At 43.9% G+C, this 14928-nt stretch overlaps 1 protein-coding gene across 1 annotated transcript in view; it reads left to right on the top strand.

The window, feature by feature from the left end:
- PLEKHG1 (pleckstrin homology and RhoGEF domain containing G1) overlaps positions 1-11787 on the top strand; it is a 211655-nt gene extending 199868 nt beyond the window's left edge. Inside the window, exons 16-17 of the mRNA XM_004598357.3 lie at positions 1107-2721; positions 9820-11787. Coding sequence (XP_004598414.2) covers positions 1107-2721; positions 9820-10883 — 2679 coding nt within the window. The 3' untranslated portion in view covers positions 10884-11787. The remainder of the gene's footprint in view (positions 1-1106; positions 2722-9819) is intronic.
- Positions 11788-14928: the final 3141 nt, after the last annotated feature.

The raw sequence follows: 14928 nt of genomic DNA, 5'->3' as shown, positions 1-14928 counted from the left end.
CAAGTTTCTGGTACTGTGAAGAAGTTAAGAGAGGAAATAAAAATGGTATGTCCCATGAGCAGGTATACACCCAAGTTTGTTTCCTAAGAATAGTAGACTTTGCATCTTATTTGGGTGGCTTGTCCACTGTAGCTACTGATCATTCAGTCTGTTCAGCATTCCTTAGAAAACTAACTATGGCTTCCTGTTTATTCTGTGTAAATACGGATACAGCTATGCAAAATCTCTTGCCACAATTCAGTTATATCCTAGCTAAGCAGAGGATCAGTGCAGCCCTGTTGATGGAGGCTCCAAGTGCTTAGGATGAAATTTTTTCCCTGTTGCCTTCTTCTCTCTTCCCTCCCTGATAGGCAGACACTTATTCTAAGACAGTATTCCCTGCTTCTTTGGGAAGTGATAGGAAGTTCTTGCTAATTTGACATCTCCGGTAAAATAATGTATTTGTTCAGAAAATTCATCCATGGCACTAGTTTGAACAAAATCTTAGCCATTTCAACTCTTTTGAAGCTAATTACTTGGTGGGTGGTATCAGAGGGTGATCCACTCCTGTTGGCCCAAGAGAAGGCCACCTTGTTTTATTTTATAAGATATCAATAATGCCTCTGATTTTACTTTTTAATATGCAATTAAATATTATTTAGTTAAGTCTCATTTGAAAGAAAGTGAAGGTATCATTAGGTCAACAGTGGTTTAAATGAGATCCCCACAACCACAACTCCTTGTCTAGAATCTACTAACCAGGCTCGTGGTGCTCAAGTTCATGACGAACCTGAAGATCTAAGCAAAGCCCTTGGAGTGTATTTTCAGTCACCAGCAAGGACTTCTGGTACACCAGAAACCATGCTAGCAGTCAAGCACTAAATCTAAAGCTTTGGAGAAGAAAGCCACTGGTAGAAACCAGATGTGGCTCTTGACAGCCATGGCCATTCATTATACAAATGATTGTTTGCAAGTGCACACCTGGCTTATTTGAAGCATCTAAGAGTTTTCTGTAGTTAGCTCATGTCCTGCCTGAGGGCCAGGGTTCTAGAGTCAGCCAAGGATTTGAGTCCTGAACCCTGTATCTTGTCCCTGGTGTGGTGACTCAAGTCTCCCTCTGTCCTCAGGTGTCCCGGGAGGAAGGCTCTCCCCACCTCTTGTCAGCAGGGCCGTCACCTGCCCAGAGGAGCAGTTCCGCCATTCTGAGTGTGCTGCACGGGGCTGGTGCCATCAGAAACATCTGGACCGACCACCAGATTCGGCAAGCCCTGTTTCCCAGCCGGCGTTCCCCGCAGGAGAATGAAGAGGATGATGACGATTACCAGATGTTCCTGCCGTCCTTCTCCTCCTCCTCGGATCTGAACTCGACGAGACTGTGTGAAGAGAGCACGTCAAGTCGCCCTTGCAGCTGGCACATGGGACAGATTGAGTCCACAGAGACCTCCAGCACCGGTCACAGGGTTGTGCGGAGGGCCAGCAGTGCAGGGGAGAGCAACACCTGCTCTTCCGAGATGAGATCTAGGGACAGCGACGGCTGTCAGTACAGCTCAAGAAGGGAACTGCGGAATGGCCCCAACACAGAAGGGCGGGAAGGGGTGATGCCCTTTGGGTTATCGGTGGAGTTGACTGCGGATGATATAGACCATGTCTATGACAACATAAGTTATGAGGACTTAAAGCTCATGGTTGCTAAACGGGAAGAGGCTACAGACACACCCCCTAAGCCTGGTAGGGACTCTGTTCGCCCCAAAAGCACCCCAGAGTTAGCCTTCTCCAAGAGGCAAGCTGGCCACAATAAGAACTCTTTGATCACAAAAGCAGAGGGGACTCTCCCGGATAGAGAGGCACTGAACCAAAGCACACATGACCTGCAGGTGGTAGAGGAAAACATCTATGACACCATAGGGCTGCCAGAACCCACGTCCCTTGACTTCAAATGCAGCAGCCTCAAGCGCCCCAAAAGGAGCACATTTCTGGGGCTGGAGGCTGACTTCGTATGCTGTGAGAGCCTCAGGCCATTTGTGTCTCAGGACAGCCTGCAGCTGAGCGAGGATGATGTACCGTGCCCGCAGGGCCCCGCGGAGAGCGACTACCTGAATTTGCTCTATAACATATCGAGCTGTAATTCGTCCACAGCAGACAAGACAGTGTCTGACAAGCTGTCCGAAGAGGTAGATGAGATCTGGAATGACCTAGAAAACTACATCAAGAAAAATGAAGACAAGGCCAGAGACAGGCTTCTGGCAGCATTTCCTGTGAGTACAGAGGACGTGCAGGATCGGCTGCACATTCAGAGCACCCCGGAGCCCAGCCGCCACACCATGCGCTCCACGTCCATGCTGTCACTTCCCGATAGCCAGCACAGGGCACCCCGGGCCAGTCAAACCCACTACCTGTTCGAAGAGGACCTCGTTTCCAAAGAAGACTCCTTTCTGAGTCTGAACCGACTGTCTCTGGCCGGCGACACACCTCCCGTGGACAACCCCTATGACTTGGCCATCTGCAGTCTGTCCCAAACAGACCCCGAAAACCCAGAGCCTGGCCTGGATGCCCCGGATAAGACCAAAAGCAGGGTTTTTATGATGGCGAGGCAATACAGTCAGAAGATCAAGAAAGCAAATCAGCTTTTAAGAGTGAGGAGCCCAGAGCTGGAGCAGCCGCTAGCCAGTCAGCATCTGAAATCCACTCCCAGGGATCTGGCTGCCATCTTGGAGGAGAAAAAGCAAGGCGGACCTGCCATTGGTATGTTCACTTTGATTTCCTTCTTTTTGACAGTGAGATGGGACCGCAGGTTTCTGATTCTCTGCAGCCTTAGGGCAGCTACACCTGCGAGAACACTGGCCCTCTAAGCAGGGGCCCCCCTCCAAAAGCAAGACGGGGCTGATTTTGCCCCACTTTATGGCCACTGCAGGGTGCAAGATACAGTGTGATTTTGGTCTTGGGGAGTTTTGCTGTGTGTGTGATGTTGTCACTACAGGACTGGTACTTTGAGAAACACTCTGTGGCAGCCTACCCGATGACAGGAAGCAGTTGGCTTTCATCCATGATGTCTGGCTGCTGGCCTCACGCATCAGTATTTTGTTAGAGGAAAAAAGAGCACTTCCAAGGGGCTAAGGTCTGGGAATAGGTGGGATAGCACTGCCTTCTGCTTTCAACCCCGACAGAAAATGATGACTTCTAACAAAGACAGGAAAAAAGCATTTATTGCCCTTTCTGTAGATGGTCACACCATCCACATTGCGGGTGCTTGCTCACATATTTTGGTCGCTACTTGATTTCAGAAATTAGAAGTTGTAATGCATTTAACATCATTGCATTCTGAATTATCACCTCTGAATCCAAGAACTTTCATTCTGTGTTTAAAGATCTATTTATTTAAAAGCAGAGTTAGAGAGAGAGAGAGAAACACAGAGAGCTCTTTCATCCGTTGATACACACACACACACACACACACACACACACACACACAGCAAAAATGGTCAAGGCTGGACCAGGCCCAAGCCAGAAGCCTGGAACTTCTTCCGGGCCTCTAAGTACCATCTTCTGCAGCTCTCCCAGGTGCATTGGTAGGGAGTTGGATCAAACCCTGCACTCATATGGAATGTTGAGATTGCAGGCAGCAGCTTTACATGGCGTACACAACATCATCCCTAAAGCTTCATTCTTTCAAAGGCTTCATCTCTATCGTGGGGTGGAATGGAGCCAGAGTCTTAGATCTGATACAGGTAAGATCAGAGTTAAAATAATGAGGTAGTCATCGTTGATTTTCTTTTTTTTTTTTAATATTATTTATTTAGAGGGTCCGGTACAATGGCCCAATGGGTAAATCCTCCTCTTGCAAGCATCGGCATCCCATCTGGTGTCAGTTCATATCCCGGCTGTCCCACTTCACATTCAGCTCCCTGCTTGTGACCTGGGAAAGCAGTAGAGAATGGCTCAAAGCCTTGGGACCCTGCACCCACGTAGCAGACCCAAGAAAGAACCTAACTCCTGGATCCTGGCTTAGGATCAGCTCAGCTCTGGCTACTGTGGCCATTTGGGGAGTGAACCAATGGATTCAAATCTTTCTCTCTGTCCGTAAATCTGATCTGCCTTCCCAACAAAAATAAAATAAATCTTTTTTGTTTAATAAAAAAAGATTATTTTGAAAGAGTTATAGAGAGGGAGAGAGAGACAGAGCTTGGATCTACTGGTTCACTCCCCAGATGACCACAATGGCCAGTTCTGAGGACAAAGTCTGGAGCTGGAAGTTTCATCCAGGTCTCCCAAGTGGGTTCAGGGTTCAAAACACGTGGGCCATCCTCCCCCACCTTTCCCAGGCGATTAGCAGGGAGCTGTATTGGGAGTGATGCATCTGGGACTCGAACTGGTGCCCGAGTGGGATGTCAGCGTCTGAGGCGGTGGCTTCACCCTCTGTGCCACAATGTCAGTGTCATGGTTGACGTTTTGAAGGACAGAATGCTGATCTCAAGGGACACTCTGAGGTGTGAATAAAACACCATGAAAAGAAAAACCCAGACACAGTGACTGTCACTGCAGACCCAGAGAGATGTCTGGGGCCAAGGAATCAGCATTTTAACTGCATATGGCCTTTCCGTGATGTTTTAAGAAACCCTGTCCTCAGTTTTCTGGCAAAGGGCCCCTTTAGCATCAAGTGACAGAATCAGTCCTACTCCAGAGGGATGGGTTCAGTTCATTAGCTTCTAGACACATCCCTGGCACATCACACAAGATGCAGCCTTTAACCTCTGTTCATTGGAAATGACTTCTTCATCCCCATAGAAACCAGCGATGACCAGGAAGTAAGCAGGAATTGTGGAATGAATTCACAATTTCCATGACAAGAATTTAGAAGAGCATAAGAATCATCTAAAACTTCCATTTTCAATGGAATTTCCCAGATAGGGACGTGACATCCTGGACTTGATGTGTGAGGGATTTTATAGATGCTGCCTTTTCATGACACAAGGATTTAGAGTGATTTTTATGTGAATGTGAGACAAGATACATTGCATATCTTTTTCTCCTTGCAATAATGCACCAAAAGCAGTTCATGTCCCAGTGCCAGTGTTGCTAAGCTGCTGTGTGGTTACACTTAGAATAACTGACTCTGGCTTCAGAGGACTGTTTGGGGCAAGGAACAGGAGGAAGACGCATAAGTGACCTTAGAAACAATAGTTGTCCATTGTAACTATTGGATAAGAGAACATAGAATATTGAGATCACTGGTGATGATGGGTGTTACAGCAGATGATCATGGAAAATGCAGCTATTGCCTGGCCAAAGTTGTTTTAAATATGGACCATCCCTCAAAATGCAAAACTCTAATCTTGGAAGCATGTCCCTTCAATACCAGATCTGTAAGGTGACAGCTATATTGAACCGTCTTCTTTTTACCTACCTTTTAAACATTCATTGATTTCATTAAAAATAGATTTGTTAAAAGAATCACACAGAGAGAGGGAGAGATTGAGAGAAAGGCCTTCAATCTGCTGGTTACTTCCTAGATACTCACAATGGCAGGTGCTAAAACAAGCCAAAGCCAGGAGCTTCATCAAGATCTCCCACATGGATGGCAGGGGCTTCGGCCATCTTCTGTTGCTTTCCTCTGGCCATTAGCAGGGAGCTGAATCAGAAGAAGAGCATCTGGGATATGAACAGGTGCCCTTAAGGGAAGCTAGCATCATCGTCTGTGGCTTTACCGACTAGGTCACCATGCTAGCCCCAAGCATTCATTGATTGCACAAGGATTTTCTTTGGCTTCATCTCACATTTGATCAGTCTGTTCTCTTTTCTGTTTTGCCTGCTGATGTCTTCTTGGGATCCCATGAAATCTTTTTCCAACTTGGCATCTGGGTCCTTTCTTGACATGGTGGGCTACTCCCAACCTTCTGTTCAGCAAAGAGTCATCTTCTTAGGGTGGTATCCTTCCTGGCCACTTGGCAGGAGCATGTCCCTAGGGCCTGCCAGAGCTGACCAAGCATGCCAAGCCCTCTGCCATCTGAGTGATCGAGAGAGACCACTTCCTGTGCCCACTTAGCTTTCAACCGGTTGACATGATGACTCCTTTTCTCTTTCTTGTTTATCTGGGCACAGGACGTCGTAATCGAGTGGACCGGTTCTCCAGACTTCTTCGTATGGGCCTTGCCACTTTGCCAGGAGCTTGCTCTCGGTGTTGTGCAGAAGGAGGAGCAGCCTATTCACCTGCTGACACACTCGAGGATCTTTATTGAACTCGAGCCGGGGTCTACAGTCCCCGGGCCAGATTTCCGCCTATAAGTCACCCAAAAAGGTCTAGTTGCTCCCACCTCTTAGAGACTGTTGTAGCATGCTGGCCATCCTGTTCCATCAGCCCTCTCTCCTGGGAGGCCTTGGGGTTACTGCTTCTTGGGTGATGTTTATATGTGAGGATGTTCCATAACAGGCTTGAGGGATTGTCTTCCTTGTGCAAATTAGGAAAGGCACCTAGAACTCAGGATATTGGTCACAACATCGGCATCTCACATTGGAGTACCTGGATCCCATATTCAGCTCTCGCTCTTGACTCCAGCTTCCTACTAATGTTGACCCTGGGAAGCAATGGTGATGGCTCAACTCACTGGGTCACCGCCACTCAGTTGAGGGGAGACCTGGGCAGGGTTGCCAGCTTCTGGCTTTGGCTCAGCTCAGCCCAAGCCCAGGAGAATGATTGGCAGATGAGTCCATAAATGGAAGCTCGTTCTCTCTCCTTCCCCTTTCTTTCTCTCTTCTTCTCTCCCTCCCTCTCTAAGAAACAAGTCTAAAAAATCAAAACAGTATAGAAGACACCTCAGCAATATCTGAAATATGGACATTATTCCTGTCTTGAAAGCACTATATTTGGAATATTTGGTCCTGCTGTTGTCAGGGAATGGTGTTGTCTGTATTCCATGAGCGCTGTCAATGCTGGCACAGAGACCTGACTTACAGTAAGCATCTTAGACCAGAGCTATCTGTGGGGTGACGATGGCATTGCCTCTAACTGATCAATTCATTTATTCACACTTGGTGTTCTGGAAGCGTGTCTCATTTACAACCATGCAAGTTATAAATTCTCTTTGAAGACCAAATTGATATAAGATTAGATAAGCACAACATAGTGTCTACCAGTGCTATACTTTTTATTCAGAGCTCTCTGTTATCCAAAGATCAACTGTGCCCTGCATTATTTACCTAGAGGAAGCATTTGTACCCAAGGGCGGTGCCACCCTCTTGCTGTCTGTTTTGCTGCTGTAGCCTAACTTCTTGTCTGCCCTTCCACTCCCCATAATAGGGTCTCAGGGAAAACATACCCATTTTTAACATTATGCTTCAAGAGAAGAGAGTTAAAAAGATTATCTGAGTAATTGAATAGTTATTGAGACCAATTTCTATCTGAAACTATTGCTATGTACCCTGTGGTAAGTGAGGAGGGGATGAGTTGGGAAAAAATAATGCAGTATTTTCTCAGTATTTGCTCAGTATAGTCTCAGCAAGTAGCTAGATTAGTGAACTAACCTCTGAAACAATGAGCATCACAATCATTCACACAGGTGTGTGCAGCCATTAGCTAGGTACACACTAAGAAGGTAAGACATAGACGAGAAACCATGAGGAAGGATTCAAGGAAGAAGAGCCTTGTGGAAGAGCTTGAGAGATGGGTAGAATTTGCACGGAACAGGAGAATATGATGAGAAAGACAAAGTCATGAAAAGTGCTATGAATGTTCTGGGTAAAATTCACACAGGACTTTGGATTATCAGGGGATGAAGGTAGCTGTGCCAAGGAGACTTTCCTGGTTATATTTTGCTGTGATAGCTCCTCTGAGTTTTTACTTTGTTGTACGTTCCCCAAGTTGTCATCTTGGAACTGTGAGAAAGTCCACAGCCTCCTAAACATTCACGGGGAAAGCTGGTCTTCACTTCATGGGGCTGACCCGGGAAACATAGTGGCCATTTGACTCCCATACTCTCTCTTAAGGTGTTGCTAAATCTTGATAGGTGTTAAGAGTCTTCACTATGCCTTTTAGGGAGTAATTTCTCAGGTTTCTGTTTCCAGAAATTTCTAAACCCCTTCCGAGGAATTTGGATTTGAAAATCCAAAGGACTGACTATAGATAGGATTTTTAATTAGAAGGCAAACAGACTATTTATCTTGATTGCAGGGAGTAGGGAGTGAGAGAAGAGAAGATGCTGTAATTAAAGGGTAGAATGAAAGCAAGCTGCTTTCTGGCCTTGGAGAAAATAAACTCAAAGGAAACAGCAGAAATTCAGCTAAATGACTAGTTTAAATTCAACGACTAATATCAACTTACTAAAAATATCAGAATGTTAAAGAAGAAATGTAACATCACCTATTGGTGTGACATATGGGATTTCTTTCACAGACACCGGTTTGGCTGATCTATAGGGTGCAGGGAGTTCTCTGATTCTAGGGTGGCCCTGAGGGAGCCAGGATTATGGTAGGGGACAGCTCTTGAATTGGCAGCTCTAAGATCCCTTAAATTATGGCTGGCCCAAAGGAACGGTCTGCCCATATTCTGGCTCAGTTAGTGTTTTTAGAAATGTCTGTCTGGAGGGGGCAGAGAGGAGAATGGCATATGACCTTGATTCTCAGATTATGGAAACAACTGTGAAGCCTTGACCTCAAGCCAGTACTAGAGAGCATAAGGCTATGACTTGTTAGTTATAATTCCTTACAGAGAGAAGGAGAAACAGAGAGGAAGATCTTCCATCCACTGGTTCACTTCCCAAGTGGCCGCAGCAGCCAAAGCTGAGCTGATCTGAAGCCAGGAGCTTCCTCTGGGTCTCCCATGTGGGTGCAGAGCCCCAAAACTTTGGGCCGTCCTCTGCTGCTCTCCAAGGCTACAAGCAGGGAGCAGGGTTTGCAAGTAGAAGAGCCAAGACATGAACTGGTGCCCTTATGGGATGGCGCACTTGGAGAGAGAGGATTAGCCAGTTGAGGCCTTGTGTTGGCCTTAGTATTCTTAGTGTCTTGGAGGCAGAGGCTTCAGTGTCTGACCTCTTGGACTGGGAAAGGACTAGTGAATCAGTCAGTCCCTAAGGGTTAGCTGCTGGAGAGAAGGATCTCCTCTAGACAGTGGTCTTGCAGATAGCAGTGGCCAAAGGCTGCCTGGAAGCAAGTGCAGGAAGAAACTCCATAGGGTGGCCGAGAGCAGATAGGAAGCCAGGGGCAGCCCCTGCAGAGAGCAGTGTGGTTGGTCCTGCTTCTGTTCATAATCACGTTGGATGTTTCTCATTGCCCCAGGCTTGGATGCCTGTCTTTATGTTGGTTTTTGGCACGAATACTGTTTCATGCTTCCAAGCAACACCACAGATTTTCATTACATATAGTGGACACTGACAGACCTGCTGCTGAACTTGAAGGATGCAGAAGTTGATCAAATTAATGAACTTTTAGGTTCATATGCATATATTTTTTTGCTTTCTTCTTTAACTTACATTTTTCATGATCAATTCCATAGGCTTAGAAATTTCCCTTCCACTCTCCCCATCTACACTTCTCCCATATTGTTTTCTTGTTAATACAATAGTATAGTCCTTCAACAACAGTCACAAGTCCATCATTCCTCTACTTAAGTGTATCATGGCATTGTAGGTACAGACACTGGTAGAATCCAGCATCGTGTTGGTGGCATTTATGGCTTGTCTTATTAGTTGTATTGCTTAGTATTCAATGGTTACTCATCCCCAAGCTTAAAAGTACCATCTACTGTTTTAAATTTTTAAAACTCTATTGGTTAGGATGTTATCTTCTTAGGTTAAGTCTTCACGTGCAAGAATAATCCCATATGTACTTCTGATTTCAATATTTGCCTTCTAGGTGCCAGGATTGCTGAGTATTCTCAACTGTATGACCAGATTGTATTCAGAGAGACTCCTCTGAAAGTTCAGAAGGATGGCTGGGTCAACCCCCAAGAATCCTCCATCCTCAGGGCTGCATCACCTGCCCCGAGCCAGCACAGTGGTGATGACTGGCTTTGGAATTCAACTTACAGCAATGGATTATTAGCGGATTTCTGTCCCCGGCCGGAGCAAGACTTGAGGTCCAACTATCCCACTTTGGAAATCAGTACCAAAAGTCCTCCCAGACAGTTGTCGGCAGCCTGCTCTGTGCCTTCCCTACAGACCTCTGACACTCCCCTGGGCACCATACAGAGAAGCAGCGTGATAGTGAACCAGCCCAACAAAGAGAACTCATGTCATAGCCACCTTTACAACTCACTGGGCAGGAAGGGAATCAGTGCTAAATCTCAGCCTTATAACAGGTCGCAGTCATCGTCCTCAATTTTAATCAACAAGTCAGTGGACTCCATCAACTACCCTAGTGAGACAGGAAGGAAACAGCTGCTGTCCTTACACAAGAGTTCAAGGAGTGAAAGCCACCAGGATTTGTTGCCAGGTGTCATGGACTCATGCCAGCAGGGCACTGGAAAACACTCTGATCTTACACTCCAGGACTCACAGAAAGTTCTGGTAGTCAATAGAAATGTACCCCTCAATGCCCAAAGAGCAACACAGAACTACTTTTCCAATTTCAAAGACACTGAAGGAGATGAAGATGACTATGTGGAAATCAAGTCAGAAGAGGATGAGTCGGAATTGGAGCTATTTCACAATCGTAACAGGAAATCTGACTCAAAGATGACGGATACGAACCTTCCTGATACTGTTGTCAGCAACAACACATCTTACTCTTTAAGTAGTCCATGCACTCCAAAAAGGCCAATGAACAACAAACTTGAGGGTTCACCCTATCTGACATCATATAATGATTCTGACAAACTGAATGACTATCTGTGGAGAGGGCCTCCCCCCAATCAACAAAATATTGTCCAGTCTTTAAGGGAAAAGTTTCAGTGTCTTAGTTCCAGCAGCTTTGCCTAAAGTTCTTAGTGACTGCTGCCTGAAATGGCTTCTTGTCATGTTCATAAGCCCTGGATAGCAATGAGGTGTTTTATACTTACAAGGTTAAGACAATTTTGTAATAATCACAGATGTAAAAACTACTTCCTTTTACAGCACAACTTTTGGAACTGGGCTGACAACGCAGCCAGGATTGTACTGTAGCCAATGTCAGCTTCTAGCACATTATTCTCTGATGTTAACTGTCTCCATATTTCATGTAAGTCAGTCTTACTTGAAAGTTTTTAGGTTTTTTTAACATGACAACCATGATGTTGTTTTCCATTTCCTGACAATGCCCAAACTTTTAAGAAGTGCAATACTCTTATCACGTGATCCTGAGGTCCTCCATAGTTTTATCCTAGGATCAAAGGGATGGCAGCCAGGAGACTGTTTCCACAGATTTAAAAGGAAAGTTAGTTAAAGGGATTTAAACAATGATGGTTGTATCTGACATTTGTGTAACATTTGCGGCTAAACCATAGACTAACGTAAGCCAAAGATCTCTAACTACAGTATAGTCTATGGTGCCCACCTGGAAGTTTTGACACTGATATTCTTTGTATCATTTCATTTTGATGCACAAAGTGCTTGCCTGTTGAAAGTTAAGACATAGTAGGATCAGTCTGGTGTAAAATCCCTTTTCTCTGATCCTGGACAAGGCCTAGAAAATGAGCTGCTTGTCATGTTAACTGTGTGATTTCTGGGGTAGTATCAATAATTGACTTAACCAAATTCAGCAAAATGCAAATTCACTCAATTACTTATAAAAAAGGAGGGGGGGTGTGCTGGGAACAAATTTACTATCCCTTCATTTGATAGTTTATGGAGGAAAAAGCCCACCTGGAAGCTCTCTGTGATCCAAAGCTACACCATCAACTGAAATAAGGAAGACATCCTTTCTAGCAGCTTCTCTTACGTGCCTTCATGAGGGCGAGCCTCCGCGCTTCTTCCCAGTCCTGTTGCTACACCATACATAGCAGGGGAATCTTTTCCGTTTGCTCTGACACATGGAAGACCCAGTCTTCAGTGACAATAACATCTTCTGTGTTGCAATCAAGGTTTTAAAACAGCCTTTCCTGGTGATGTTATAAAGGAGCTTCTATTTAGGGAAGGAAACCAAAGAACAAAAGCAAGAACCTGCAGGTACAAACTGACATCAAAGAGGCTAAAGAGAACAAAGAGGGTAGAGGTATTGCTGCTTCCAGAACGTTCCAGGTGACTGAAGACTCCAAGATAGATCTCACCTTAAGCAGGTGTAAATTCTGAGGCTCTCCTTGACCCACTCATTTTGCATTTTATTTTATTTTTCCCCTATTCTAATTTAAAGCCAATCAATTCCCATTTGTTTGAAATAACATGTAAAGGGAAAGGAGTTTTCATTTAAATATAAACAATAATACTGAATCAGTGAGGACTTACTATGTCTTACCATGATTCTTCTGCTTAAGTCCCATGCCTCTTTAACTGTAAACCGTAAAATGTGGCCATGTGTTCCTGACATTATCTTTCTTTTTAAATAATGAGAAATAGTATGGGTTGCTTGCTTCTGCTAACTATTCGTTCTTCCCGTAGTTTATAAAACAAAGTCCTTGTTGAATAGCATGGTTTTGGAAACATTCCTTCCCTCATTTAAACACGATAGTGACTTTTCAGACTTAAGCATTATCAAGAAAGACAAGCATCATAAAGAAGTACAGTCTAAGACTTGCTAAAGAATGTGTGAGTTTGCCGATTTAGAACAGTTACTTGACCTGTCTCCTAGGAATGCTGTTTCCCACTTTTGCTTTTGGGATCCAAATTCTATGTAGTCCACTTGACTGTGACCTGTGACTCTCAGAAATCATCCTTCCTTTCAGTGTTGTGTTACGTGACTGTGAGGTCACCTGTGGGGAGATGCCCCATGGCACAAAGGTGGGTGTCTCGCTGCACAAAACATCTCTGCAGTTCTTTCATGTCTAGGACGAATCTGTGGCGTTACAGAGCACTTCTGTTGGCCAGAACGCAGATAGTACATGATGTGTGTATATATGTAATCGTGTTAACATTTTTTTCTGCAAGTTATCAATTAAGTACTCTCGTCAAACAATTTCTTTTGGAGGTGGGGCAGGGGATGTATATAATTGGGGGATAAAAAGTTATCTGCATTTAAAGGTATGTCAACTTCTTTTTAGGTTCCTGTCCTGAAGGGTCAATTTTTTAAAAAAATAAGATCATTTTTTTACCTACTCTAGTAGGGGAGAAATGAGTCTAGGAAAACATAGTTTAAATACTGTATATAATATAGTGAGAATTAGTTATGCCTATTATTTAATAAAGTTTGTAAAGTGCAAAGTAAGTTATAGTCTGAATTAATGTGTTTATCCCAAGAACACCAAGGTTTTTCCAAACTGGGTCATGCAGGAGAAAGGCCCAGGTACTGCACAGTGGCCAATGGCTGCACATTGTCTGTGTCCTCTCATTGCTCCCGAAAGACTGTTGTAGCATTGGGGAGGATTTTGCTTTTCTTAGAGGTGACCAGATACAGGTCATTACCAAAGTACCTTTTTAAAATTGATAGTTACAGAAGACATTTCTTTAGGCTGTTTTATTATAAGCAATTAATTTGGTACAAGTGAAGGTTTGTTTCATGTAATTTCATGTTCTGAATTTTCTAAACAAAAATTGTTGAGGGAACAAAAACATGCTGATACAAACTGGCAGTTATGGATGTTCTCCAAAGCAATCTCTATTTTCAGATACAAGCATGAAGTCCTAATCTGCTATGAAGAAAATATGATGGGTTTTCACAAAGTTCACTGCTAATACACATGGTGAAAGCACTTCACACATGGATTTCCAACATTTTGAACCAAAATACGGTGCTTTTTAGTTCTACTTTTCTGTGCATTTTTAAAGTACCCTCATTTAAGCTGTTGAATTTGTCTCACACTAAGGAAATCAGGTATAAAACTTTCCTTTAGAATGTTCTAGGATAAAGAGTTTCTACATTCACATGGAACCTTCAGACCTGTCTCATCTTATTGTTGGCCACCCTGAAGTTAGGAATGGCTGGGTTTGCTACAGGTCATCATAGTTAAATATGGAGAAGCAATGACAAAAAAAAAAAAAAAAAAAAAAACCATGTCCTGTGTCAATACTCTCCAGAAATTAAAACCTATGGAAAAAGAAAAAAATTGTAAAAATCAAACTTTTAATAGTGAGCTGTAAATATGGCTGCTGGATATGAATATTTAATAACTTGTTATGTGTTTAGTGTCCAAAAAAAAAAAAAAAACTCATTTTGAAGAGCAAATTTTAATGACATTTCAAGAACCTTAACATCCTCTTTGGTGTATAACTTTAACTGTATAGTGGTAAATACACCAGGTTGTACCACTCAGAAAGGCATCACAATAAAAAGTTTATCTTTTTGCTAACTGACATGTTTACACATGTTAAACTTTATCCTATGTATAAGATTCTGAGCTTTCTGTTGTGCATTCTGCATTTTTTAAATTAAAAGTCTGTGAAGACTTGAGCCTTCTCTCCTTGTTAGCATCTCATCTTTTTCTCATCTTACTAGTATTTTGGAGCATGGAGTTACCCTGCACTAAGAAGTGTTATACAGGCAGAATCTATGTAAATTATGTAATGGAAAAGTACGAAAATAGAAGGTGTTTGATCCACAGATACCTGGAAGCTCCTTTGCAAGCAGCCAAAAAGTTCCATTTTTTCCAGGTTTATTTGAAAGGCAGATTTTTTACAGATAGAGAAGGATAGACAAGGGCCAGAGGTCTTCTGTCTGTTGGTTCACTTCCCAAGTGACTGCAACAGTTGGAGTTGAGCTCATCTGAAACCGGGAGCTTCCTCCTGGTCTCACACGCTGGTGCACGATCCCAAGGACTTTGGGCCATCCTCCACTGCTTTCCCAGGCCATAGCAGGGAACTGGATCGAAATAGAGGAGTTGGGACACAAACTGGTGCCTATGTGGGATGCCAGAGCCAAAGTGTGAGAATTTACCTGCAGCACCACCATGTCGGCCCC

The sequence above is a fragment of the Ochotona princeps genome, chromosome 1 (genome assembly GCF_030435755.1).
Source record: "Ochotona princeps isolate mOchPri1 chromosome 1, mOchPri1.hap1, whole genome shotgun sequence".
NCBI lineage: Eukaryota > Metazoa > Chordata > Mammalia > Lagomorpha > Ochotonidae > Ochotona > Ochotona princeps.
Note: the sequence above shows the minus strand (reverse complement) of the source record. Positions and strands in the feature narration are given on the sequence as shown.